Source organism: Daldinia vernicosa, assembly GCF_022497035.1.
Source record: "Daldinia vernicosa strain CBS 139.73 unplaced genomic scaffold F5Y00scaffold_67, whole genome shotgun sequence".
NCBI lineage: Eukaryota > Fungi > Ascomycota > Sordariomycetes > Xylariales > Hypoxylaceae > Daldinia > Daldinia vernicosa.
In genome coordinates, this window is record NW_025953983.1 from 98,369 (window position 1) to 125,170 (window position 26,802).

General features: G+C 47.0%; 7 protein-coding genes and 1 non-coding gene across 8 annotated transcripts; 4 read left to right on the forward strand and 4 right to left on the reverse strand.

Moving 5' to 3' along the window:
• The first annotated feature begins 881 nt into the window (after positions 1 to 881).
• Positions 882 to 3,525, forward strand: F5Y00DRAFT_187451 (alpha/beta-hydrolase). Its single transcript, XM_048005112.1, has 3 exons — positions 882 to 1,925; positions 1,977 to 2,226; positions 2,278 to 3,525. Exons 1-3 carry the CDS (start codon positions 1,117 to 1,119, stop codon positions 3,133 to 3,135), a joined length of 1,917 nt encoding a protein of 638 aa, XP_047860730.1. The 5' UTR covers positions 882 to 1,116; the 3' UTR covers positions 3,136 to 3,525.
• Position 3,526: 1 nt separating this feature from the next.
• On the reverse strand, positions 3,527 to 4,340 carry F5Y00DRAFT_187447 (uncharacterized protein). The gene is made up of 3 exons (XM_048005111.1): positions 3,928 to 4,340; positions 3,793 to 3,869; positions 3,527 to 3,740 (listed from the first exon to the last, which is right to left on the reverse strand). Exons 1-3 carry the CDS (start codon positions 4,226 to 4,228, stop codon positions 3,687 to 3,689), a joined length of 432 nt encoding a protein of 143 aa, XP_047860731.1. The 5' UTR covers positions 4,229 to 4,340; the 3' UTR covers positions 3,527 to 3,686.
• A 3,317-nt stretch (positions 4,341 to 7,657) lies between these two features.
• On the forward strand, positions 7,658 to 10,443 carry F5Y00DRAFT_273559 (uncharacterized protein; the record flags this gene model as incomplete). The annotated part of the gene is made up of 3 exons (XM_048013203.1): positions 7,658 to 7,695; positions 7,748 to 8,188; positions 8,252 to 10,443. The coding sequence occupies 3 exons, from the start codon at positions 7,658 to 7,660 to the stop codon at positions 9,966 to 9,968; spliced, it is 2,196 nt and encodes a 731-aa protein (XP_047860732.1). The 3' UTR covers positions 9,969 to 10,443.
• A 2,143-nt stretch (positions 10,444 to 12,586) lies between these two features.
• F5Y00DRAFT_187514 (uncharacterized protein) lies at positions 12,587 to 14,331 on the forward strand. The gene has a single exon (XM_048005113.1). The coding sequence runs from the start codon at positions 12,889 to 12,891 to the stop codon at positions 14,059 to 14,061; it is 1,173 nt and encodes a 390-aa protein (XP_047860733.1). The 5' UTR covers positions 12,587 to 12,888; the 3' UTR covers positions 14,062 to 14,331.
• F5Y00DRAFT_247957 (uncharacterized protein) lies at positions 13,971 to 19,601 on the forward strand. Its single transcript, XM_048009350.1, has 3 exons — positions 13,971 to 14,577; positions 14,659 to 18,943; positions 19,011 to 19,601. Exons 2-3 carry the CDS (start codon positions 14,683 to 14,685, stop codon positions 19,166 to 19,168), a joined length of 4,419 nt encoding a protein of 1,472 aa, XP_047860734.1. The 5' UTR covers positions 13,971 to 14,577; positions 14,659 to 14,682; the 3' UTR covers positions 19,169 to 19,601.
• Positions 19,602 to 20,589: 988 nt separating this feature from the next.
• Positions 20,590 to 23,100, reverse strand: F5Y00DRAFT_273563 (uncharacterized protein; the record flags this gene model as incomplete). Its single annotated transcript, XM_048013204.1, has 1 exon — positions 20,590 to 23,100. Exon 1 carries the CDS (start codon positions 22,726 to 22,728, stop codon positions 20,590 to 20,592), a length of 2,139 nt encoding a protein of 712 aa, XP_047860735.1. The 5' UTR covers positions 22,729 to 23,100.
• Positions 23,101 to 23,149: 49 nt separating this feature from the next.
• F5Y00DRAFT_t144 lies at positions 23,150 to 23,250 on the reverse strand. Its single transcript has one exon. It is a non-coding gene; the product is annotated as a tRNA-Arg (tRNA).
• A 317-nt stretch (positions 23,251 to 23,567) lies between these two features.
• F5Y00DRAFT_247960 (P-loop containing nucleoside triphosphate hydrolase protein) lies at positions 23,568 to 26,318 on the reverse strand. Its single transcript, XM_048009351.1, has 3 exons — positions 25,257 to 26,318; positions 24,062 to 25,203; positions 23,568 to 24,006 (listed from the first exon to the last, which is right to left on the reverse strand). Exons 1-3 carry the CDS (start codon positions 25,875 to 25,877, stop codon positions 23,880 to 23,882), a joined length of 1,890 nt encoding a protein of 629 aa, XP_047860736.1. The 5' UTR covers positions 25,878 to 26,318; the 3' UTR covers positions 23,568 to 23,879.
• Between the last annotated feature and the right edge of the window lie 484 nt (positions 26,319 to 26,802).

A 26,802-nucleotide genomic window follows, 5' to 3' on the forward strand; every position in this document is an offset into this window, starting at 1 on the left:
TAATCCTTGCATTACTCGATTAATTAGGCCTATATTGGTTAGGAGATGGCTGGAGTGAGGCTTGATCTTTTGTGGCTTCATTTTGTTAGCATTAATTGGAACTCATCCACCTTTGGAGTCTGTGTAACACAGAGAATAAGGCTAATTTTGGTACCTGTAACTTCTATAGAGGTACCTCTATTACATACACCTCGGTAAGAAGTCCCCATTATTACTTACTTGCCTTAGACTGAATTTTTCACGTACAATTCCACTTTTCCTCTTTTCATCACTTCGCACGTATAATCCATCCGAGTCACTTCGAGTCAACATCGTTCCAATCCCGTATTAGAATCTCTTATCTCGCTCTTAATTACAACACTCTATCCTACTAATCAGAACCCTTTATTATCGGCGGCTACCCGCATTACACATATGCATGGAGTCCTAAACCCCAAAATGCTATAGGGGATTATAGCTCGAGGAGCTGCCAAAGGGTACATAATAGAATCTAGACCTATAGACCTCTCTAAGTTAACGGGTTGCAATGAGACATCCCCCGATAGCTTGCGGAGACCACTCGCATGGCAAGCATGCAAGGTTACCTGCATAAGCTCGAATCTTCATTATATCTGAAGCTCGTGGTTCGTCTGTTGTTCTACCGGACCAGCCTCGATGGTACCACTGCCATCACCCCTGAAATAATGATTGGGGCTGAGCGATTATCACCTAGCGAATCACCACTCGGAACTCTTATGATTCATGGTCGGTATTCTATAAACGGCAAGGCATACCCGCTGAGAAGTACACCAACTTCGATAGCCTCCATTGGCCTGGAGCAACTCGGAACGGGTGTTGTAGGTTTAGACTCACTGCCGTGACACACATTTAACAAAATACGATGGCCTCTTGTCATTTCTTATTCATTTGTTCAACTTTTCGGATCGAGTTGTTACTCATTTCCTCAGTTTTGTGTTTTGTATTTCGTATCTCGTATCTCAGCCCATACTTCCTATGGTTATCTTCAAGATCTGTCCGATGCCTCTCCTCGATTAGCTCTCTTATTGGTCCCTTTGGTATTATAGGATACTTTCCACGCACATATACGAAAAAACAAAAGTCTGAAAGTGAGTCAACATGGGGTTCTTTAGCCGATCCAAGAAGAAACCAACTCTAGAGAGCTCGCAATCCAAGGTCGACCAGTTCGTACCACCAAATCCATCTCAATCACAAGTACCACCACAACAATGGCATCCTAACGACAAGCCATATACTACTCCATCACCAAGACAACCTGCTGGTTTTCTGGTCCCACCACCACCATTACCGCCGCCTCCTTGTTGGAGTAATACGCTACCTTCCGGATCAGCTCCTCCCCCTCAGTACCAAAGTCAACAGGCGTATCTCCCTATTGTTGTAAACCAACACTACTACTTGAGCCCGTCGGCGTCTCATCAACAGGTAGTAAGCCCGTACCCTCATAGCAATGGGGTCTGTGCCGTTAGCAAACTCAAGCTCGGCTCGGCCGCCAATGTAGTAGAGCAAGTGTTCCCGGGAAACATAGGCCATCAAATACTAAATGACGGTCTCCCGAGATGGCATTCCTATGGCACGCAGATGCTTAACCAAAGTGCTGCAATGTATGACCAAATATGTAGCAGCTTCAACGATGTTATGACGTTGATTGATCGGGATAAGTACATTGGGAATGAGAATGATCTGTTTTCGTATCAGTCTCATCCGGTACCTCCGCCTTCCGCTGAGGTACGTCAACATATCGTCGTACATAAGGAACCCGCGAAGAAGGGGAAAAGGGGAGCATCAAAAGAAGTCTCCAAGGGGCAAGCGAATGCAATAACATCGTCACTCTCCTCTCGGGGCTATTTTGCCAAGGTGGAATTATATGCAAACTCGAAGCTGTCGTCCAATTTAACTCCCCTCCGCCTGTATGTGATGTAGTACAATCCCCATATCGTGTCAGCACTAATATCTAACAGTCATATCCCGACATATCCCCTAATATGCCTAGCAGCGCAGTACTCGGAAAGAGTGTACGAGAATCCGCGAGGGGCAGAACGAGACGCTCACGTTGATGCTGACTGGAGAACCGGAGCCAAGGCTATGCGCATCAAGTCTGTTCCGATGGACCATATGAACACAATTGTGTTCGCCATTCGAGGAACAGCGACTTTTATGGATTGGTCTGTCAATCTGAATACTGCACCAACAGCGCCTAAAGGATTCTTGGTAAGTCACGAACGCTTGGCAAGTTCAGGACGCCGTATTAATAAGTTCCAGGACGATCCAAACAACTTCTGCCATGCAGGATTCCTGTCGGTTGCTCGAAAGATGATCTCGCCGGTAGCCGCCAGGCTCCGTCATCTTTTAGAGGAGGACCCACGACGATGTTCGTATTCGCTTCTAATCACCGGCCATTCAGCTGGAGGGGCTGTCGCGTCTCTTCTTTACGCGCATATGCTTTCGACATCCAAAGCCGCGTCGTCGGAACTGAATAGTCTAACGGGTTGTTTTAAGAGAGTGCATTGTATCACGTTCGGCACACCTCCAGTCTCGCTACTCCCATTGCAAAAACCCTCTGGTTCAGAATTTAAGAAGTTCGTATTCCTAACTTTCGTTAACGAGGGCGACCCGGTCGCGAGGGCCGATAAAGCCTACGTAAAAAGCCTTCTTGAGCTTTACGTTGCGCCAGCTCCAGTAGAAGTCAAGGAGTCCAGCAAGCATCCTCCATCGTCGAAGAGCTCATCCCCAAAGCACGGCAAGGCGCATGGCACCGGTTCTAATACGTCTCTCATTTCGAAAACGTCCAAGGTTTCCGCAAAATCCAGCCGCTCTTCATCCCACTCGTCCTCGAAGTCAAACAAACCGAAAGCCCCAGGTCCAATATGGAACGTTCCGCCAAGTACTCTCAGCAATGCGGGGCAAATTGTTATCTTGAGGTCAGGAAATTCAAACTCCAAAACTAAACGAGCGAAGACCGTCGAAGAGCGGCTAAGTGAGGGCGTTGTCGCACAGGTTGCGACTGACGAGCAGTTAAGGGGTCTTATCTGGGGCGATCCTGTCTGCCACGTTATGAAACTATACATCGGCCGAGTCGAGTTGCTTGCAGTTGAAGCTGTCACTGCGAGAGGGTATTGAAGTCGAAGGAGGTAGGTACATTACAGTATTGGTTATGTATGACCATGGGATGACTTGATCTAATGACTTTAACGACGTATTATGATATATATATTTTGGCGTTATGGGATGATACCATATGGGAAGCAGTTAGGCGATGGATTCATACCAAGATTATGTTTGAAAACGGGTTTGATTATTTGTCAAATGATATACTCATTAAATTCAATACATAGCGCGCCGGTAGCGTTTTGAAACTGGAATATTACGAAAAATATATGGAATACAGGGGTAGGGAATGATAGAAGTACTGAGAAGCTAGGTTATAAAGATAGCAAGATGCGTGAAGGGGGATACTGTAGAGTCAGTACAGGTGAGGGTGAAGAGAGAACCAAATCACGAGAGAAAGATGGTACTATAACGAGCGACTGAAGTTAGATTTACTAAATCACTGGAAGCAGGCTACTAGCAATACAATTTGGCACTCTCCTCAACAACACAGCCCAACATATCTCATTCCCCCAAAATGCTGTGCACCAGTTATGCAAGTTGTATTCAAAAGGAGCTGGCATTTACAAGACGCTGCCAAGGGCAACGCAAGGAAGACCGACGTTGAGAAGACCCTCCTGCTTAGATATTAGCATTGTCGATTTATGAATTTGGGAATAGAATACTGACCTGTTCCATGCCAGAGTGCTGGCAGCATGCGGGGGTCTGTTTGCACTGGCTGTTCAGGAGATCGTCCAGACCAACTACTGTTAATTGTGTTAGCGATGAAAGATAGAAAGATATCACTACCAAGGATGGACTTACCAGCAGCAACGTTCAGCTTAGAGCAGCCATCGAACAGACCAAGATCTCCACCCTCCAACAAGCCACCTTCAAGGAGACCAGCAAGGATGCCTTCAGCAGTGTTGATTGCGTCGCCGGACTGGTCGACCTTGTCACAGCAGCTCAGGTCGAGGTCAGAGCCACAGGTGTCACCGGCCTGGCCGACGGTAACGTCACCGGGTGGGGGAGGGATGCGGGTGCCGGGAACGCCGCCGCCGCCGATCTGGGGGGCTCCGAGGGCGCCGAGGGCCATGGTAAGAGCGGCAACGATGGTGAACTGCATGTTGGCTGATTTGGATGTGTCGTTGAGGATTAACTAAAAAAAATGAGTGAAATTGCTTAACGAAACGAGCGTTGCTGATGAGAATATGTAAACGAGTGTGTGTTGTAAGAGAGTGCGTTTTTTTATGTTTTTGATGCTGGTGATGCTGAGAGAAAAGTCGAAGAGGAAGTGGTCGTCAACTGGTCTTATATACCAAAATGTTGACCGCGTGTTCTCTGTGTTCCGAACTCTTTCTTTTCCGCCCTTCGGCGCCATCCAATGGTCAAGCGTCAATAATTGATGTTCTCCATCCTGTAGAGGAATGGCCTACGATGACGATCGGCGGGTTTCTGAACACTCTTGAGAATGGTTTGTCTCATATCGCCAGCGCTACTGCGCGCCACCAGGAGAATTGCCCGCTTCTTTCCCCAACATGATCTGGCATTAGACCACGGTTGATCTCCGACCACGATGAGCCACAGCAATTATCGTCCCATCAAGAGACTGCAATTAAAGTCAGCTAGCATCTAGATAGTAGGGAATAGTGGAAGTTGACGTGCATTGCCGAGGACGCTTACCTCGGCATTCTCCCACACTATTGTAAAGGCTGGGGATGCTAGGTGCCTTAGGATTAAATTGAAGCCGATCAACATCAGGGAAAGGGGGAGCTTCACACTGGACCTCGAGTTAGACCTAGGTACTGTGTAGGCATTTTGTTTCTGACGTTCATCAGGCCTCCATACACGAGCGAACAACCGGCTTCCCCTGAGATGTAAAGTCTTAACTGTTGTCGTTCCACAGCATAACCCTTTTGTCAGGGCCGTTGGTGGGGGATAGCAGCAATTGCCCTTCCAGCCACTTAGACTCAAGATTCCTGTCCCTAAAGAACGGCTACTCTGCCTCTGCCTATTGGTATTGTTAATTCGCTGGGAACCTATACACCAACTCCAATTTACTTCATTGAACTAACCTCAGAGCTTGGGCCTCATGAGTTACCATTCTCCGCGCTCATTCGAAGGAGTAATTCCAATGTCTCTCATTTGCACGAACCTACACCGGTTTTTCGGCATCTGCCAAATATATACCGGATCATTCATATGCTACCAACAGTTGGCAACGCTTTAGAAGACTGGCCAGAACAGCATGCCTAGGTAATTTAGCCGCATTTGAACATGAACTTCTCAAGAAGCATTTCAACTGTTGAGACTCTGGAAGGGATGAGCTTTACCATACGGCTCTCCCCTCTCGCACATGATGTGACGCAAAACGACATCCCACTTCTCTCCTATGCTATCTCTAGCATCATTATTCCCATTAAGTGCATAGACACCTATCTACCAGGCCATCGGTATATGGCAGATGGCGCACCGCAACGATGCAGTGTCGCTTACAGCCCTGAGACATAACATGTGGCTTATTCGGTACCTCCAACCCAACGTTGTGTGTACGCGTTATCACAAAGCCACAACGGCTGCTCTTGGCCGTGTCCATTGATACTCATATATTACCAATTAACTTCATCGAGGCCACCGTTTTATGACATATAGCACGTCGTCTCATACCCATCCATTGTCAACATCGAACTCCCACCACCCTTACCACCCTTACGAGACACAACCATTAAAGAATTACTAGACAAATTACCTACGAAATGAATACATCCTCAGGGGAATACAAACTGATACGTGGCATTAGAAGCTGTGTCTAAGTAGCACAATCTTTATATCACCTCTCAGGCCTCCGAGTCCATCATGTCACGCCTTAATTTATTTACGAAAGCTTCGTACGTAGACGAAGAGACATTTTGAGGCGAATTGACGGCCGCTTGGGTCAACCCTGACTTTCAAACGACGGTACCTGAGCTCATACATCCTCCTCACGAGCACATACCCAGTACATCGGGTCTCGGCCGATTAAAATGTGCCGCCAGCAACTATACGCGTGAGCCATTCCGTCCGTCCAATGGGTTTCGGCGGATGCCTGGGCCCACGCGTCCATACTCAATCACGGCTCGGAAGTTTCTGTGTCTGAAGGACATATTCACGGTTGACAACATCCCTTTCTCCCGTGGGCCGAACTTTTGTGTTGTTTTATGCTACAAAATTCCCTCGGACCAGACTACCTACCAAGTACCTAGGTTAGGAGGTTCTCATCGATTCAAACTCCTATCCACGCGACGTGGAACGCTACTAACCTTATTGACATTCTATCTATTAATTATATTTGCTCGTAACACCTCGCTACCATATTCTTCGTGATGATCGACCCCGTATATCTGGGTTTACGTCCTAATGCGTTCCGCTTTTTCTGTGACTTGTCGGACGGCATCGGAAGCCTGCATCTTCAGTAGCTGCAAGGCACGTAGAATGACCGCTTAAGCAACTTTCTCCTCATTAGGTATTAATCAATATATTCAAATATATGCAAGGAACAATTTTTGTATAAGTCGTGATACCTCTTAACCCTGCAAGCATCGCCTGCGTATAGGTGGTGACAGTCTGAACCACAAGCATGATTTTATATAGGTATATATAACGTATGTGAGCCGATATCTCTAATCGTAGCTCTGCATAAGTAGCCTAACGGATTTCTGCATTTAATTCGGTTGGAAATATTGTATCGAGATATGCTAGGGGGCTGAGGGGAGCTCGTGTTAAACAAGATCCCGTCCTCAGCACCGGTAGCCCATGCCATTTGTTCGAGAAGCCAGGATGTGCAATGAAGCAAACCATGTGCCAACCAAACTTAACCGATTCGTTTGCTTGTATGCTTGTATGCTTGTATTGACCGGAACACGATTCCTCGGATATCTTGGAAGCAGCCAGCCGTTATATCAACTGCTAGTTGGCGGCTTCATCCCGAAGCACAACTACATACGTCGCACGCCGCAAACGAGTTCTAATCTTAGCCTTCAACACTGAAGAATGGCGAATAACCTTGTACCTACCTAACTATTAGGAAACGTGCGTGTAAGACATTTTGTCGCTGAGAACCGCCCAATAGTCTAATTCGAACGACACCAGAGCCCTGTTATCTGCAGATTGTCTTGGAATGATAATGATTCTGACGACGTCGTTGAGCTTTGCGCTACTATGGCTAGCAACTGCTCTCGGCCCATTCAATATAATATCGTCGGTGATCCTAGTAAAGAACCAGGTTATGAAGCATGTTCCGTCGGGATGTCGCATGGATCTAAGGCTGTCCTGATGTATACAAACGTAGACCCACATGCCCCTTGAAAGTCATCAGCCTTCCATGTTGTCATAGAGCATTGAACAATATGTGTCTTCGTAAATGCAGTTATGTAATGGCAAGTTGGATCATATGTAGGTCTATAAAGAGGACATGATCTCGAATCAGATATGCTTCTATATCCTGTCTCTCCAAGATTCTCGCCTACTCGAGGCTTTTACATTCGTTTTGTTTAGTTGCCATCTCGAAATTCTCATGATGTATCCATCCACTCGTTTGGCCTTCCTAGGCCTAGGGTATGTTTCTTGATGTCAAGTGTTACGCGTTATTTACTAACATATGCGTTAGAGCTTCTTTGATCAACGGTCTCCCCCAGCAGCCGGAAGCAATCACTGTTACGACCACAGTTACAGTTTGTGATAGTAGCTGTGCTTCCACTGTGACCGTGTCTGCTGCGTGTTCCGAGTCTTCGACTTTACCGTGGTACTCAACCAACACATTGGGAACTTCGTCTACTGCTCTTATTGGATCGTCGTCTTCTGCTCCTATTGGCTCTTCGTCTTTGGCTTCCTCTTATTCTACCACCTCCGTCGATACCACTGTAACCCTAACATCAAGCTTTGTTGCTACTTTGAGCGAGTCGACAAGTATTCCTTACAGCTCTCCTATTCCAACATACTCTTCAGGATTTTCTAACACCACCTTTACATCGCCATCCTTGTCCCGCAGCACCGGATCAATCACGAGCTCAACGGCAAATACCCTACCAGAAACGTCAAGCAGCACATGGTGAGAAAAAACATTCAATATTGACTAATTTCGATAACAGAATGGGACACTAACAGGTTATAGCACTGATGAGTCCTCAACTGGAACAGGTTCTCCCGATTCAAGCACGTCTGCTTCTACTCCTGGTGCAAGTACATCATACTTAGTAACAAGTAGTTATGATGTGTCCACGTCAAGTACAGGAGAAATATTGCCAACTGGGACAGATTCGACCAGTCCAGCCGTGACCGTTAGCCCTACGTCAGAGTCAAGCACGTTAACCGGAGCATTACCAACTTCGACATACCCGGCCAGTCCTTGGCCATCCTCACTGGAATCCACTCTCACTTCCACGACCATCGTTCCAATCCCTTTGACCCCGTCAGATACCTCAATCTCCGGTACTTATAGCACGGCCCCAGACAGCACGAGCACTATTAGCAGGAGTATCCCTACTTCAGCTTCGTCTGGCATATCATCCTCGATCTTTAGTTCAAACTTTAGCACAGGCTCCTGGACTTGGTCTAATAGCTACACGACCTCTTCCTATTCGTCTTTGAGCACCGTGACAGGCAGTCTTCCTGGTACAACAGATACGTCTAGTGAGCCAGCTACGACATACTCGGGATCTATACCGTCCTCGACAACGGGATCCATTAGTGGAACAACTAGTTCTGCATACGGCTCCTCGTCTGGCACCGTTGGGACAGAGACAATATCCTATTATACTCCTAGCAATTCATTCTCATGGACGACGACCGTCGTAATAGGCTCTACAACTAGTTCAGGACTTAACCCTACCGCTTCCTCAAGCAGCTCAAGCTCCTACTCTAGCCCTATCATAGGCACCTCGTCAACCGCCGCGATAACCAGCTCTTCGCCGAATGAGTCGGGCTCAACTAGCACTGCATCCTCTTCAACATCTGGAGTAACAAGTAGCTCAAATGCTTGGAGTACGGCGACGTTTAGCTTCCCTGAATCGTCGACTGAAACCGCGCCCACTGAGACAGTTTTAACTCCGAGTTCAAGCGCCCCCGTCGCCACCACCTGCTATGAACAACCAACCTACGGAGGTGGCTACACTTATATCTGCTACACCATCCCCGCGGCATCACCAACTCCAACCTACACTACGGGGGAGACGAGCGCAGTCACAGGCTCAACCATCACTTCGACTTCTGAGTTGCTAACAAGTGGATATCTCACTAGTTCCTCGGATGAATTCTCCAGCGCGTCAAGCCAGTCAGCACCTGTCCCCTTAAGCTCCATCTACACTACTGGAAGCACAGACGCCACAACAGCCACCATCTCTTCGAAAGGCAGCACTGAGACATTCTCCACCGTTTCTTCGGTTCCCGGCTACCCAACCAGCCTGCCACTCCCCAGCACTAGTACGGTGCTCGTGACGCCCCTCCCTCCTAGTTCTACCGGAAGCAGTGATGCTGCGACCGTGACCTCGTCTCTGCCTTTAAGTACGTGCATTTCTGGCGGCTATGGTGGCGGCGAGATATGCTTCCCGATCGGATCGATGGAACCTGGGGTTACTATCCTTCCTGCTGGGACATCATCTGCCGACGCAGTGACGGCACCGTCGTCGGTCCCTACTACTCTCGCCACCCAGCCTCAGTCTACCTCAACCGTTGCAGGATACCCGACCGGAAAGCCCGACAAGTATGAAAGCGACGAGGTTATTCGGGAGAGTGAGGACGAGGACGAGTGGACTTGGTGGGGCGGTCGCAAGACCCGCGCTGGGCAGGGCAAAGGCGTCGAGCGCCTACGCCGCAGCTGGCGCATGATCTAATGAATTGCTGCTCTCCTTATTCTCTGCTCCATCTCTGTCCCAAACTACCTAACCTTGGGTAACGTAACCATAGGAGTAAGGGGGAAACGAGAGGGTCGTATAAAAGGGGGAAAAGAGACTAAAATGCATACTTCACTTCTTGTCGCTCATTTATTTCCTTGAATCATTTTACATTTTTCGCTTCTACATACTCTAGAAAAAGGGGTTGTTATTTATTATGTGGAGACGGGGGAGATGGATGGGTTTCTCTTAATCACGAAGCCAGGGGTGGCGCAATTCGAGATCTTGCTCGCACTATGATATCGATTGAAAATAATTGAAATAGGCTGGATTTTCTTCATATGTGCTGCTGAAAATAAAGAGAAGTTACTTACTTATTACAATGAACTACAAGCTATGTCGGTTTTCGAGATAGTTAGAACGTATTTATGTATGTCCGTAATATGTAGAGCATCTGATAATGGCCTATTCCTTGGTTAGATGCCTCTCTCGGCCATTTAATTCGTAGAGTATCTTATCATTTCCCTCACTTGACCGGGAAAGGGATATATGCTTTACATAAGATAATCGGAGATTATGTTCATTCCTTGCTCGCTACTTAGAGTTGAAGAGTTGAAGGTTGAAGAGTAGTAAAGAGTGGCGATGTGATGTGAAGAGTTGGAGAGACTTCACATTTTGAATTTGGTGGCAGGCGATTGACATGCGGCCATGCAGTCGAAACGTGGAGTACAGTAACGTTCAAAACTCGAAACTATGCAGCTGAGCTGTACGTTGTACTAATCGCGATGCGCGCATGGACAAATCATGTACATATGTACGAGAGTCTTTATACGAGATAGATGGATGAAAACTCATCGATCTGACAACTTTAGGTACGTTGGACAAAACCTCGTACAATCGTAGCTGACGCGTAGAAAGTGGACATGCAGATATGCGGATACCGACAGCCTTATTTTTCTTTTTTACCCTTTTGCTTCTTTTTTTTTTTCCTGTCGAAGAAATTCGCGTGAGAGGATTTTGAACCGGCTAGTTTCGTGTCGTGTCGTGTTGGCAAAAGAAGCTTACGCAGGTGGAAAGCCCAGCCTTTTCGTTGGAGAGTCCCGTGTCGCCAGGTCCGCTCTAAACGCCCCTGGCATATGGTCCACATTTAACCTGAACAGGATAAGCTCTTATCATGTTGTATGCATGTATTGTAAATTGCGGCTGCTCCGGAGCTCTTATTCGTGGTTGCATGTTTGTTCTCTCTTATCGATTGGCTCCTAGCCCTGGCGATCCATCTTATTATATTTAGTCGTAGTGTACCTATGGACGCGACTCTTCATCAGATTGATCAGATCATATGCACATATAATAGTGTACTTAATTTTTACTTTTTCCTGCCTTTATATCATCTTTAGGTATTTGAGTACCTAAGGTATATATTTAGAAACTTACTAAAAATTTGGTCATATCTTTTGTTGAGATTCTCTTCGTTCATTCTCTTTCTCTTTATTCCTAACGTTCTTCTTTTTCCGTCTAGGTGGTATTTTTCTCTGTTCGGGATATCCAGAGTTGCAATACATACAACCCAGAGAAGGAGTGCGGAGACGCGAGGGAACAGGGATTTATAATTGGGTGAGCGGGAAGACAGGGATTATTGAGCTCGACATTGTGTGGAGGAGTTTTTTCCCTCGAATTTTGTATGAGAGCCCTGTGACTGGGTAGCATATGGGTCTGGACCTGGTCTAGTTCAATGTTCTGTCCCCAGCATGCCCCCGTCTGGATCGATCGTCACTGTCACGGAACGACTTCTCTTGGCGGAGAGCTGCTGCCTCGCTCGCCTGTGCTTAATGCAGTTGCGGTACATACATAGAAGGCGAGAAGGCGTGAAGCACTAGATGTGGGAAGAAAAGTGGCAATGGCATTCAGGATATGCAGAATGCAGTAACGAAAACGGGTTAATCAGTGTCTCCATTTCTAATGCGATGCCCATGCTGCCATGGAAATGGAAAGTAGGTACGATGTCCACAGTCTTAGTGCGAATCCTTATTGGGTATTTACCTGAGGTACAATACAATTCATACAATTCAGTATGCTTGAAGAAGTCATCGTCATCGCATCGGTCCTCACCTGCTCTTTCGCTCGTCTCTCTTTTCGTCTCTCGACCCTTCCACCTCACAAAGTCCTGCACCCTTCTCTTGTCGTCTCTCTTGCCTGCCCCCTTTCACTTTTTGATTTCTTCGCCGTTTCCTTCCCCGTCCCCCCCTTTGCTCATTCTATTTTCTTCCTATTTCCTTGGTGTTATTTTTTTTCTTCTTGCATCGCATAAGGTGTAGTTTTCGCATCAACCCGCATCATCGCATTCACTAGTCCTATAAACCCGTCTATCTTCATCACTCAGCTCCGAATGTATCGCCAGCTATGATTTAGACTAGAGTTTCGCCCCAATCGGTTCAAACCACTACAGAATTCAGTATCCGCTCTAAACTAGCCTTGTTGGAGCTTGCATCTTTCAAAGCAGTCTTCTTGCCGATGCGCATATCCTTTGCGACAAAGAACTACTGTAGACAAATACCTTAGGTACTTATCTACCGTAGCCTTTAACCTAAATATTTTGGCCGCCCACGTCACGACAACGAGATCCCGCTATACTAATTGAGCGATCGCACACTTTATTCAGCTATCTTCGGAAAAGTATCTTGGTCATATTTACTTATCTATTTGTAACTGAACTTCCCTCTGGTTTTCTCCGCTGTCGAATCCCAAGGCGTCAGCCTCTTGTCTTACCCCCGTCACGTCGCACCCAAGTTACAATGAGTTAGGAACATAAGACAAGTATAAAATCAGCTACTGGTCCAGCGAAGAAGGAAGTGTGTAAGTGCTTGAGAGAGAGAGTTGCGTGTGTGAATGACGAGCAAGCGAGAAATTGAATATTGAGAAGATGGCCTCGAGTGGGTTTCATGCAACTGTCCTCCACCGCGTAAACGACGATAATCATAGCGACGACGGTAGAGACGGTAGAGACGGCAATTCGAGTGGCGTTACTCCTACATCGCAACTAGGATCACTGTCAAGACCTAGAATAGGGTCTAGCAATATTAACAATAATACCGGTACGGGGATTGGGATTGGAATGGGAATGGGGATGGGGATGGAGATGACATATTCAGATACGCTAGGACCACGTTTCTCCAATTCTACCAATTCCACCGGCAAAGACAACGCGAATGACCTGAACCTTGACGCCAATACTAACTCCAATCCCGCAGCCGCAGCCCAGGCTCAAGCGCAAGTACCAACCCACGTAAACCAAGCCGTTCGCGGTCACGGCCACACCCACACCCACACCCACAATGGGCACACAGGTGCCGGTTCAAGCAGCAGTACCAGCAACAATAGGAATAGCAATAACACCTCTCCGACTGTTACGGCTTCGACGAAACCACTAGACTTTCGTCAGCCCGCCGCCACTACTATTACTACTACCACTACTACTACTACAACCAACAATCATAATCCCACCACCACCTCTTCTTCCTCATTCCTCCATTCTCCATCGCCAAAAATCAACTTGTCTGTCGCATCCATCACGACTCCTGCATCGCCTACATCGAGATCGACGACGCGACCGCCACCCGCTACAATCACTTCCCTTGCGCATCCCTATAGTAACGCGTCGCATCAATTATCAACTTCTTCATCGACACTATTGGCGCCTTCGTCTTCCTTACCTCCTCTGGCTCCTCCGCCGGGAGCCTTGAGTTCAATTATGGCATCATCATCTGCCATGTCGTCTACGAATGGTGCAAGTGCATCGCCGCTGCAGCCTCCTAAGACTTCAGGCCATCTCTCGCCGCCTGATTACCATCAACCGTCCAGAGAAAAAGCATCAGGGAGTTTTTACGACCCGCTTACTGATACAACCAGGGAGAGGAGAGTTTCCGACAACTGGTCCAAGCAGGTAAGCTTTAAAAAAAAATATTCTACATTCCCACCATCCATACCCGAGCACAACTTTAGAGCTTTTTATTTTTTTTCATTTTTTTATAAAAAAACATTTTACGTGATGTTGGCCGAATGTGTCTTAACACGTTTTAATACCACAAAATCATAAATATGAGTTATTAGCAACTCAGACCTTTTCTTATAATCATATTCAATCCCAAAGTACCTCCTACATAAGTTTGCTTAGTGGCAGTGCGAACATCCAACACGTTTTGTTCGGTGTTCGCCCCGGGACAAGGAACATCATCAATCAATTTTTTTTTATTGCAACCAATCTGCCATTAGAAATCATCATCAACATTCCAACTCCTTGACTAACCTTGGTCACTTTCAGCGATCTGACCCGTATGATTTCTCGCAGTCCAAGAGCGAATATTACAATGGTTACGGTTCACCTTCACCTGTGAATGCAAAATATCCACGAAGCCCGCATTCACACTCGCACCCCAAAAACGACGGCCGACCGACCAGCCCTTCCAACAAAGCCCTTAATTTGGGTTCTCCCCCCTCGCGTCACAACCGTACCGCACTAGATTCCATCACTTCTACCAATCGCAACACCTCTTTAACACCGGCACCGTCACTGCCATCAATATTAAACCCGGAACCAACTTCTTCATCAAATGTACGTGATTAGTACCGCTTCTTTGATTTTTATCTAATACTAGCACGATGATGATAATTAATGCTGACCCCCCCTTTTTAGACTCCTAGCCGTGCAGCCGAGTTGATGTCCTTCTCCAACATCCTTTCCAGCGCTGAACCTCTTCCGAAGCCCAGGGCTCCCATGATGACAGAACTTAAAGAAAAGCCAGCTCGCAAGAGCAAAGGACGCGAGTCAATTTTGAAGGACACGGAAAGTAGTTCAAGAAAAGACTCACGTCGCGTGTCGGCGAACCACGCGAAAGAAACCCCTTCAAGAGCCCCCAAGAGGCAGGCTAATGGACAAGTCAAGCCAAAGGCCCTCTCAGCAGACAAAGAAAAGAAGATCCAGAGTCTGCTTGACCAACTCGATGCCGAGATGGAAGATGTTGACCTATCCGAGCTCGAAGCCGAAGAGGAATTTTTCCATGGACGTTTAAAGAAGCGTAGGTTAGACGTTGAACATATGGAGGACGACGACCACGTTCGTCGGAGAAGAGACCTAGCTGTCTCCTTGTCAAGCAAGTTGAATGAACATGCGAACTATGGCAGGCGCCGATACGACACGCTCCACTACGATGATGCCTTACAAGAAGTCCGAGAACGCGAAATTTATGCCGAGAAAGAGCGCAAGAAGGACATGCAACGTAAGCGTCGTAGAGAGAAGTCTATGCAGGTCACTATCGAGCAGAAGGAAGCGGCCTTAGCGAAGGCACTTGCTGCCGAAGACGATGCCGAGCGAGCGAAGTGGTTACGAGACGCGGAACGTGCCAACAAAAAGGCGCAGCAAACAAAGCTGATCTTGCAAAAGGGTATAAAGGGTCCGGCACGTAACTTGGCACCGCTTGAGCTAAATCTTGAAGGTGGCACGATGTCGACTTTCCAGGCGACCGATCTCGAGACTGGCTCTAAGAGCAAGAGCAAGGGTCGTAGTGGCAACCGCCCGAAGAAGTCGAAGGAGCAGAAACAGGCAGAGAAGGATTCGGCCATTGCTGCTCAAGCTGCTCTAGACGCGGGCGAAGAGTTGCCCACCAAAGAAGAGACCAAGATCCGCATAAAGTTGAGCAAGTCATCGTCCAAGGAGCCCAAAGAGAAGGAGAAGGAATCTAAGGATATCCCTACAAAGGAACCGAAGGAGAAGGAAAAGTCTGTCGAAGAGCCTCCACTTAACCCTCTCGAAGCCAAGTTCCAATCTAAGGGATACAACCAGATCTATGATCAGATCTGGCGCGACCTCGCACGCAAAGATGTTCCGAAGACATTTAAGCTGGCGAGCGATTCATATGGCACGAAGGCTTCGAATCTTAAGAAAACTGCTATCTTGGCTTCGAAAGAGGCTAAGCGTTGGCAACTTCGTACTAATAAAGGCACTAAAGACCTCCAGGCTCGTGCAAAGCGTTGTATGCGCGATATGATGGGTTTCTGGAAGCGCAACGAGCGTGAGGAACGTGATCTTCGCAAGGCAGCAGAGCGCCAGGAACTTGAGAATGCTCGTAAAGAGGAAGCCGACCGCGAAGCTGCTCGTCAGAAGAGGAAGCTCAACTTCTTGATCTCTCAGACGGAGCTGTACTCGCACTTTATCGGCAAAAAAATCAAGACAGACGAAGTCGAGCGTAGTACGGATAACCCAGATATCGCACCAGATGCCAATATCGCTGCTAAGCCGACCGATGTTGATGTTGCAGAACCATCCGGTCCTGTCGGCAAGAAGATTACTGATTTTAAGAATCTGAACTTCGACGCTGAGGATGAAGAGGCACTGAGAGAAGCAGCCGTGGCAAATGCTCAGAATGCTATTGCAGAAGCACAGGCGAAGGCACGAAGCTTCAATAAGCCCGACAATGACATGGACGAGGACGGCGAAATGAACTTCCAGAATCCAACTGGTCTTGGCGATGTAACGGTCGAGCAGCCTAAGTTGCTGAACTGCCAACTCAAGGAATACCAGCTGAAGGGTCTAAACTGGCTTGCCAATCTCTACGAACAAGGTATTAACGGCATTCTGGCAGACGAAATGGGTCTCGGAAAAACGGTTCAATCTATCTCTGTTATGGCCTACCTCGCTGAGGTCCACGATATCTGGGGCCCGTACCTTGTAGTTGCGCCTGCATCTACTTTACACAACTGGCAGCAGGAGATAGCTAAATTCGTCCCAGAATTTAAGGTTCTCCCGTATTGGGGCACTGCTGGCGACCGAAAGGTGCTCCGCAAGTTCTGGGATCGTAAGCATAACACGTACCGTAAAGACGCGCCTTTCCACGTCTTAGTTACATCGTATCAGCTCGTCGTCTCGGATGTTGCCTACTTCCAGAAGATGCGTTGGCAATATATGATCCTCGATGAGGCGCAAGCTATCAAGAGCTCTCAAAGCTCGCGTTGGAAGTGCCTGCTAGGGTTCCACTGTCGTAACCGACTGCTTCTCACCGGTACTCCAATCCAGAACAATATGCAAGAACTTTGGGCCCTTCTACATTTCATCATGCCTTCCTTATTCGACTCGCACGACGAGTTCAGCGAATGGTTCTCTAAGGATATCGAATCACACGCCCAGAGCAATACGACGCTTAATGAGGACCAGCTTAGGCGGCTACATTTAATCCTCAAGCCGTTTATGTTACGCCGAGTCAAGAAACATGTGCAGAAGGAACTCGGCGACAAGATCGAGCTCGATGTGTTCTGCGAGCTTACTTACCGACAGCGTGCTTACTATAGGAACTTACGGAACCAGATTAGTATTATGGATCTGATTGAGAAAGCGACGCTTGGAGACGACCAAGATTCGGGTACATTGATGAATCTCGTCATGCAGTTCCGAAAAGTTTGTAACCATCCTGACTTGTTCGAGCGTGCTGATACGGCGAGTCCCTTTTTCACTGGCTACTTCGCAGAAACTGCTTCATTCGTACGCGAAGGAAATAACGTCGCGGTTGGTTATTCGACTCGCAATCTCATTGACTACCAGCTGCCGCGCCTCGTTTGGACCGAAGGTGGTCGGTTGCACAAGGCCGGAAAAGACAACGAGAAGGCGGGCTTTAGAAGCAGATACCTAAACCATCTTATGAACATTTGGGCCCCCGAAAACGTACGCGAGAGCACGTCCGGCAATGATGGGTTTTCTTTCCTTCGATTCGCCGATGCTAGCCCGGAGGACGTCTACAAAGCCAGCCATCAGGATGTATTTTCGCGAGCTGCGGATCTAGTTAAGAAAGAGAACCGACTTGGCCGCATGAACGTGATCTACGACGAGCCTGGCGAGGAGAACTATACCCCCGCCCACGCCCTGTTCCAGATCACGGCACGATCGGATCGGAAACCTCTGGCGGAGGTCACGAGCGGAGGTGTACTTGACAATCTCATGAATGTCTCTCGGGGGACGTGGCGAGATTTGGGTCTGGGCCGGCTTGAGCAAGCAGCCTTGCCTGGTGCTTCCGCCCCGCCCATACAGGTTTCATGCGAGGGTACCCGAGCACCAATCGCCGAGCGTGAGGATACGCTATTCAACATGAAAATGCGAAAGACCTTGTATGGACCCAACCAGCCGGAGGAGAAGGCTCTTGTTTTGCAGAACGTCCCAATTGAACGATACCCGCCACCCGCGATGCTCCCTCAGCCTGATAACGAGAAGCGGCGATTCACAAATATTACCGTCCCTAGCATGCATCGTTTCGTGACCGATAGCGGGAAGCTTGCTAAATTAGATCACCTGTTGTTCAAACTGAAGGAGGAAGGCCACCGTGTGCTACTATACTTCCAGATGACCAGAATGATCGATCTTATGGAGGAGTACCTCACTTACCGCAACTATAAATACTGCCGCTTGGATGGTTCTACGAAGCTGGAGGATCGTCGTGACACTGTTCATGATTTCCAGACACGCCCTGAAATATTCATCTTTCTGCTATCGACTCGTGCTGGTGGTCTGGGCATCAACCTTACGTCTGCCGATACGGTTATTTTCTACGATAGCGATTGGAATCCTACTATTGATTCGCAAGCTATGGATCGTGCACATCGTCTCGGACAGACCAAACAAGTCACCGTTTACCGTCTCATTACCCGCGGAACCATTGAAGAACGCATTCGGAAGCGTGCCATGCAGAAAGAAGAAGTGCAACGAGTTGTTATCCAAGGTGGCGGTGCTCGGGGCGTCGACTTCAGCGGACGTCGTCCAGCTGAAAATCGCAACCGCGACATTGCTATGTGGCTTGCCGACGACGAACAGGCCGAGCTCATCGAGCAGCGGGAGAAAGAGTTGCTTGAAAGTGGCGAGCTGGATAAAGCAACGAAGAAGCGGGGCGGTAACAAACGAAAGCGGGAGGCCGTCAGTTTGGACGAGATGTATCATGAGGGTAAGTCAAGCCATCTCCCTATATCGCTTGATTTTATTGAAATAAGTCACTAACTGTATTCTTGCAGGCGAGGGTCATTTCGACGATGGTAATAAACCTTCTGGCACCGCCACTCCAGTCGAAGCCGGAGACGTGAAAGCTGCAAAGAAACGAAAAGGAGGCAGCAAGAAGGCCAAGACGACAAAGCAGCGACTTGCCATTGCTGATGGCGAGATGGATATTTAACCCGTTGTCGAGAATAATAGCTTCACATATGAAAACGGGGGTGGCGCTTTTCGAAACAGAAGTTTAGGACTGAGGGCCTTGTACAAAATAAGAGGAGTGATACGGCGTTACGTTGGCATCGATTTTACGTGCAGGGCAGGCTCTCGGCGGGACGAATACATACAGAGATTCATAGAGCTTTAGTTAATCGTCATCTTTGCAAGGAGAGAAGGGGGGAGGTGGTCTAAAAATCGTCGTACTAGGAGGTTAGACTTTGCAAACCGGATTACTCTTCCGACCATATCATCTTTCTTTCTTTCTGTGGACAAAGGCCCGTTGTATCGTTGTAGGATTACGATTAGAAGGGCAGACCTGGTGAAATCTGCCATTGCGCCCGCACGCTTACTTATTAAGGTGACGAGCTCAAACAGCAATAATAAATGTGATACTTGAAGCTTTATCTAGCCTATTGCTAAATTGAAATGTGTCATAATGAATTTATATTTATTGAAATCATGATTTGGGGGGCTAAAAGTGCGAGTTGGTAAGTACCTATCTAACCTGCCTACCTACCTACCTCATGCCCAGGTAGTTTATTGAAAAATTTAGTGGTTATATGTTGTTATTGTTGTATATTTAACGCCGGGGGTACGAAGTGCCAGGCCTCCCTTGGGGCATGCGGCGTGTGGAGCTATTTAGGTTTATATATAATACGGTATGTCTTTGATATTCCATATTTTAAACCTGAAGGCATATTATATTTAAACCGTTTCCGTTCGCCCCGCCTTTTGGGCTTGTGCTCGGCATTATGGGTGTTTGTAGTTGATCTTTTTACGGGGGAGTAAGCCAGGATTTAAATACGAAAAGAGATGAGTTTTGCTGTAGGAAGTAGTATTTTTAGTTTTGGTTTCCCGAGGTGCGTTCGTGCCTTACACAGGGCTGAGTTTGCGAGGCTTGACGCCGAATTCAGTGGTTATAGGGTAGCGTAGGGGATAGATTGCATAGGGAGGTGATGTGCCTAACATCAGGTTTATCTCTAAACGGCGGTTCTTGATTATCTCGGTGCTTTAGACCACGGTATTTAAGATTTCATGCGAATTGTGGTCTGAAATCGCCATGGGGCCGATAGGGGGTGTACGAGGCATAAGTCACAAGACATGATATACACTCCTCGACAACTTCACGAATAAAAATGTCAGAGTGGAGATAAAGGAATTCGGGGTTAGATAATCGTTTATTTTACCCCCGAAAGCTTTTACAGTTATATTACAGGCCTTTTTCGTAAAGTTATTGAGGAGTGTACATTACATCTTTTTATTAATGTCATAAACCTTTGCTGAATTACAAAGTTATCACAATCTCTTAGATGAGTTCTGAAGTCATAATAGGGGCCTGATTATCAAGTATTTTATTGTCTAATAACGTAAACAGTTGTATCAGCTTCATGCATCATAACTACGGTAGGTAGATATTCTATCATGATATTTCTTCAGCAGATCACTCTTCACATTGTCCTTTGCGTCGAGACGTTTCAACCACTCGGTCATTTCGGCCCGGTACTCTTCGGAGTTACCTATACTTGGGACACATTCGAGGAACACCTTTGGATCAGGTCGTAATTCAGGGGCTGAATTATACCATATTTCCTCAGCTGCCCACCTAAAGGAAAATTTATGTAAAGCATACTCAAACGCCGAGTACTGTGAGGTATTTGTATACTTTTTACCGTGACAAGCCGAGTGTCTTGTTGGCAAGAATGGATCAGCACCGTGCTGCAGGAGTACCAGAGCAGTCATAATGGCCCAATAGTCGGCTCTAGGACCTTTCAGGGCACGAAGTAGGAGTGTTTCCCCATATTTCGATACGGAATTTACATCTACATTCTTAATACCCTTTAAGAGTTTGTCAAGGACCGTATGACGGCCTGATTCAATAGCCTCGTCTATCCACTGAGGATTTTGCTGCCAGATACGGGGTTCGACAAGGTCGAGCAGGTACTCAACAGCTTCAGAATCGGCTCTTTCCTGAAGGGCGCTCGTGACTAGATCGGGTATTCTGTCAGTCGGAAAGCCCATGTCTAATATTGTGGTAAGCCACCCATTGCTTACGAGGTGCTCGTGGGGTAAACAAGAGAACGCGGCCAGGTTTATATCCTCGGCACTAGGTAGCTTGGCACCGGCGTCCATAAGAATCGTAAGATGGTCAGGGGTAGCAAAATCCGGTAGATAGTACGAGTGGATGCCGCCGGTGACTAACTCCTTTAGAAGATGATCAAGATAACTGTGGTCATGCATGGACTCGATAGCCATGGTTGTCAATCTTCGCGTCTGGCGAGGGTGGGTTTGAAGGAATGACCACGAAAGGAACGTATACCCGTAGGATAAAGGGATGTCCACCCTGCTACCGCCTTTCAGCAACATTTCTACCTTCTTGCCGAAAAGCTCTATACAGGGATGATACTTTATCATGAAGTCGAAGATATAGTTTCGGTTCAATGACTCCTCTCCATGCATATGAGCTTTCAAGGCCATGATACCAGTCATCATTTTTGGAGTTCCAAATATGATCGCTTCCTCTAACGGCTCGAACCCGTCAACGTACCTTTCCGTTAGGTCGGCACCGGCTTCGAAGAGTCTTTGGAGTATAGACCATTGCATTGAATCCCTGAACGACGCCTTCTTAAGTTTCGTGTGCATAAGGGCGTGAATAGGAAATCCGACTTCCTCCTCCGGGTGATCTGGTTTAATCTTTGAGCCAGAGTCAAGTAATATATTTGCGTGTTGAACTCTACCCTTATATAACGCCGATGTGAGTGGAATCTTACCACCAATTTCGCTGTTGATGTCGGCTCCGAGTTTTATCAACGTCTTGAGCATTTTGGTACTCTCTGATACTGGCGAGTATTCCATTGCGTAATGTAGGGGAGTATAGCCTTTGTAGTCTTTTAAATCGATAGGTATTCCCAGCGTTTGTACGAGATATTCTACTACTTTAACCATCTCTCGACTAGCTGCGTGGTGTAGTATCGACCTAAATTTGTGTTGGTCTCCTATGTTAAAAGATGTGTTGGCGCCATGGGATAATAGGAGTAGAGCAATATCCTCCATTTTATTTTCGATTGAAAGGATTAATGCTGGACATCCCTTTGTTATCCTATGTCTCCATGCATACGGATCTTGCGTGTAATAACCTGACTCAAAAGAAGGTTCCCATTTCTTTAAATATTTCTTGGATCCTTTTTGGAGAGGAATGCCATGGTCCATCAGCCACGTAATAATATTGCGGTGACGGTTTCTGCAAGCCTCTACTAGCACGGCATACCAGGATTCCGCCTCTAGACCGAATGAGACTGCAACTTTTAGGGTGTCGAGATTTCCGTGCTTCGCTGCATAATCAAACAAGGTACCGTGCTTATGCTTTACGTTGTAGGCGTAGAGGATGCAATTAACGACTCTATATAACCACCAATTCACAACGGAGAAGCTTGCCAGATCCTTTTGATCTAATATAGGACGGGACCGGGCTTTTGCCGTTGCGATCATTTGCAAAAGCTCAACTGGAAGATCTGTAAGCTTGGCCATGGCGATGAATGATCAGAGTTGATAACTTTATGTAATTGAGTTGATAACTTTAGGTAATTGAGATAGTATTTAGGTAATTGAGATGATATTGAGGTAATTGAGTTGATAAAAATGGGTAAGAAGTTGCGAAGCATTGCGAAATATATAGAAAACTAGAAGGTTGGCTGGGTAGGGGGGGAATCAGTAGGATGAGAATGAAATTGTGCACTTCTGTTTTGTAGAAACGTTTTACCTAATAAGTGACAAAGGGATCGAACGGATTTTATATGTTCTCATAAGGTGATTGTTTTGCTATTGACCATTATATATGAATAAAAAAATTTGGTTTGTGAATGAAATAAAGCAAAACAAGAAATAAAGTAAAACAAGAAGTCGTGACGCTGAATGCATGGTGTTGTTGTTCAAAAAAACACCAAAAAGATGACCACCCTGGGGCTCGAACCCAGAATCTCCTGATAACTCGTCAAGTATGTTTATCATACTCGGTCGTAGTCAGACGCCTTACCATTGGGCCAAGCGGCCTTTAGTGCTTGTTGCAAATTCGTTTGCCAATCGCACATATAAAGGTAGTAATTAGCGTGAGGGGAAATCTCATTAGAATAGCGCGTCTTGACAGGGACAGGCCTATAGAAGTAACACTTTAGTAACCCCTCAACCATAGAACATATCAATGTGTAGATTTTACAGATTATAATAGAACATGATATTTGGCTATGTGATTCTTTATAATATGATTAAAATAATAGTTGCAGTAGTAGTAACCAGAACACATAATTTACGTACATACAAGATCATACTATCCTAAATCACATTTATATATCATATCATGGTCGCATATCTAAGGCAGAAATATTTTTTTAAATTCATCTAAGTTACCTAGTCTATCCCTATGTGCGAAATTGCGGCGCATATTCGCGCCGGCTCTCCGCGGTTCCTGAAAAGCCCCCTTTGAAAGCAAAGCTTTTTAAATTCAAGGCTGTTGCGGCTCTATGCCTCGTTTGCCCAATCTATAGACCTCCGAGCCGCGACCTTGTATGTACGTATGCGCTCTCCTTTTCCGTACCACCTTTATAGTACGATCATCACTCGTGAACGAGAGCATCAGTGCATAATTAACCGGGCTAAATGGGAATCGTGGAAAATGATAGATCCTAAACTGCACCGGCAGCCAACATCTTCTTGCGCAGGTAGTTTTTGTACTCTCCTATCGAACCGTCCCACGGCTTGATCGTTCGGTTCTCGCACACCAAGATTTGCTTTGCAATCTTGTCGAGCAATCTATTACACGCATTAGCAATAGTTGATATGCATTGGGATTGGGGGCGATTCTTACCTAAAGTCGTGAGAAACGACAATTACACCGCCGCTATATGCCTCGATAGCGTCTGCTAAAGCATCGATGGAGGGGATATCTAGACCGTTTGTAGGTTCGTCGAGGAGAAGCATGTTTGGCGAATCAATAGCAAGCAGAGCGAAGACGATTCGGCTCTTTTGACCTTCAGACAGCGTGCCCATCAGCGCGGTTTGAACGGGACCGGAGACTCCGTATCTACCGAGGCATTGTCGCCAGTATTGGTAGTCCTGCGATTTATCGCGGTACCTATCACGGACAAAGTCTAGAGCACTCTTGGTTAGGTCGAGCTGCTCAGCGCTGTGTTGAGAGTACAAGCCGAGCTTCAGATGAGTGTGTCGACGGACGGATCCACTGGTCGGAGAGAGCTTTCCGGTCATTAGACGTAGTAGCGTACTCTTTCCGACACCGTTGGGGCCGACAAGGGCTGTTCGGGAGTCCATGTCGAAACCGAGATCGATGTTGCGGTACAGGTCGTCCTTGGCTTCGCCTGAGTACGAAAACGTGACATCGTCAAATGATAGGACGGGAGGGGGTAACTTGTCGACGTCTGTGAATCTGAACTTGAATTCCCTCTCTTCCTTGACTTCCTCGATAAGACCATCGGCAATCATCTTGTCAAGAATCTTCTGTCGGGACTTAGCCTGTCGCACCAAGTTGGCGTAGGTACCCGCGCTGGCGATGAACTCCTTGATGTGCTTGATCTCCTCCTGCTGCTTCTTGTAGGCCGTCATCTGGTTGGTCTCTTGTTCCTTGCGGGTCTTGACGTAAGAGTCAAAGTTACCACCGTAGTACATGAGCTGTTGCTTTCGCATGTCAATCATGGTGGTACACACTCCATTCAGGAAATCCTGAGAGTGAGAGACGAGAATCAGTGTACGCTCCCACTTCTTCAGGTATTCCTCAAGCCACACGCAGGCTTCAAGATCCAAATGCGCTGTCGGGTCGTCAAGAAGTAACAAGGTAGGCTTGACGAAGAGGGCCTTAGCAAGGGCAACACGCATACGCCAACCACCAGACATGTCCTTTGTCTTCTTGTGGATGGTCTCCTTGTTGAATCCAAGACCCGTCAGGATAAGAGAGGCTCGGGTGGCGAAGGTAGAAGGGTCCATCTTATCCATGTGCTGTTGTGTTTCGTTAGCATGATTTAATTTAGTTGTATAAGGGGTATGCGTACCTCGTAGATATCCATCAATACAGGGCTGTCGGGGCCTTCATCTTCAAGCAGCTGCTCTGCTAGTTTGTCTAGACGATCCATCTCCTTTTCCGCTTCCTTCAGGACCCATTCAAGGGCACCTAAGTCAGAGGGCGGTGCACCCTCATTAAGGAGATAAATGTCGACGTGATCGGGAATGGGGTACTCTCGCTCAGCAATAGCCTTAAGTAGGGTACTCTTTCCGCAACCGTTCTCGCCCAGTAATCCGTATCGGCGTCCGAATGAAAGTTCAAGGTTGGTTTCGTTGAGGAGGACACGGCCGTGGAAAGTTAAACTGGCGCTGATGATCTTCACGTCTCGGCTGGTAACCACGGATGCCAGGACACCAGTGGTGATACGATCGGAGAGGCCATGCTTGTCCTTTTGGTCAGCAAGTGCCTTGACTTTCTCCATCTTAGAATCGTCGGTCGCGGGAACATCGTTGGGATCAGGAGGGTCATCGCCGGCGACGGAGCCAGCAGCGCTGGTGCTTTGAGATGCAGCCTTAGAGCCAGCCTTAGATCTGGAGACAAGAGTCTTCTTCTCGCCCTTGCCATCGGCAGCCTTCTTGGCAAGTCTCTTTTCCTTAGATGCGGAAACCATCTTGGATATTGGATTTTGTTATTCTACTCCTTTTTGTCTATCGCCGACCGTAGGAAGGAGATATGGGATGCTGATCTGATGCTGATCTGATGCTGATATAGATGCAGATGACGATAGAGATGACGATAAGTAAAAGCGATTGAAGAAATCTACCCCGCTTAGGCTTATTTTTCTTTTTTTTTTTATTCCCTGATAGCGACCACAGAGACGGGTTGTTAAATACGATCACAAGCAAATGTGACCGATTAAACGAGAGAGTTAAACAAGTAAGATTTTATCAAGGGAGGAAAAGTGACCTATGACCTTGATAAACAATTAGGTAGGAAAAGGGAAAAAAAAAGATTTATCCTCCGTAATCTTTTGTGGTTGTAGATTGAACAACGGTCCTTGTGCAAGTTCCTAGTGCTATCTTTTCTCTTTCATGTTCTGTTGTGTGGCTAAGGCTGTTGGGTTGGGTGGCACTGTGGGGGCTTTAGAGTGGAGCTAACAAATTTTCGCCCTTTCATAAGGAGCATGGTAAAAATCTGAACAATAGCATTCGTTAATTCCGGGGACAACCTTATTCACGTGTAGATGCCTGAGGATATGTGAGGTACACACTTCGTACGGTGTACGTAAAAGCCATGTACTTCCTACCGCCACAGGCTGTTAGTGGTGGTGGGGGCGGGGTCCGACATGTACCGCTTTGGTCTTACCAAATCCGCTGACGTCAGAATTGGCAACTCGAATACATTACCTAACATATGTACTAAATTCATATTACGGAATAGGTAAGTACCTAATTATTCATTATACCGAATACGCTGATATCCGCACTATTAACTACTCGTTACATGAAAGATATCAATAGAAGGATCATCAGTTCTCGACGCGTTACCCCTGAATCAGAGTCGCGATTCAGAATGGAGACATAAAATAACGCTTT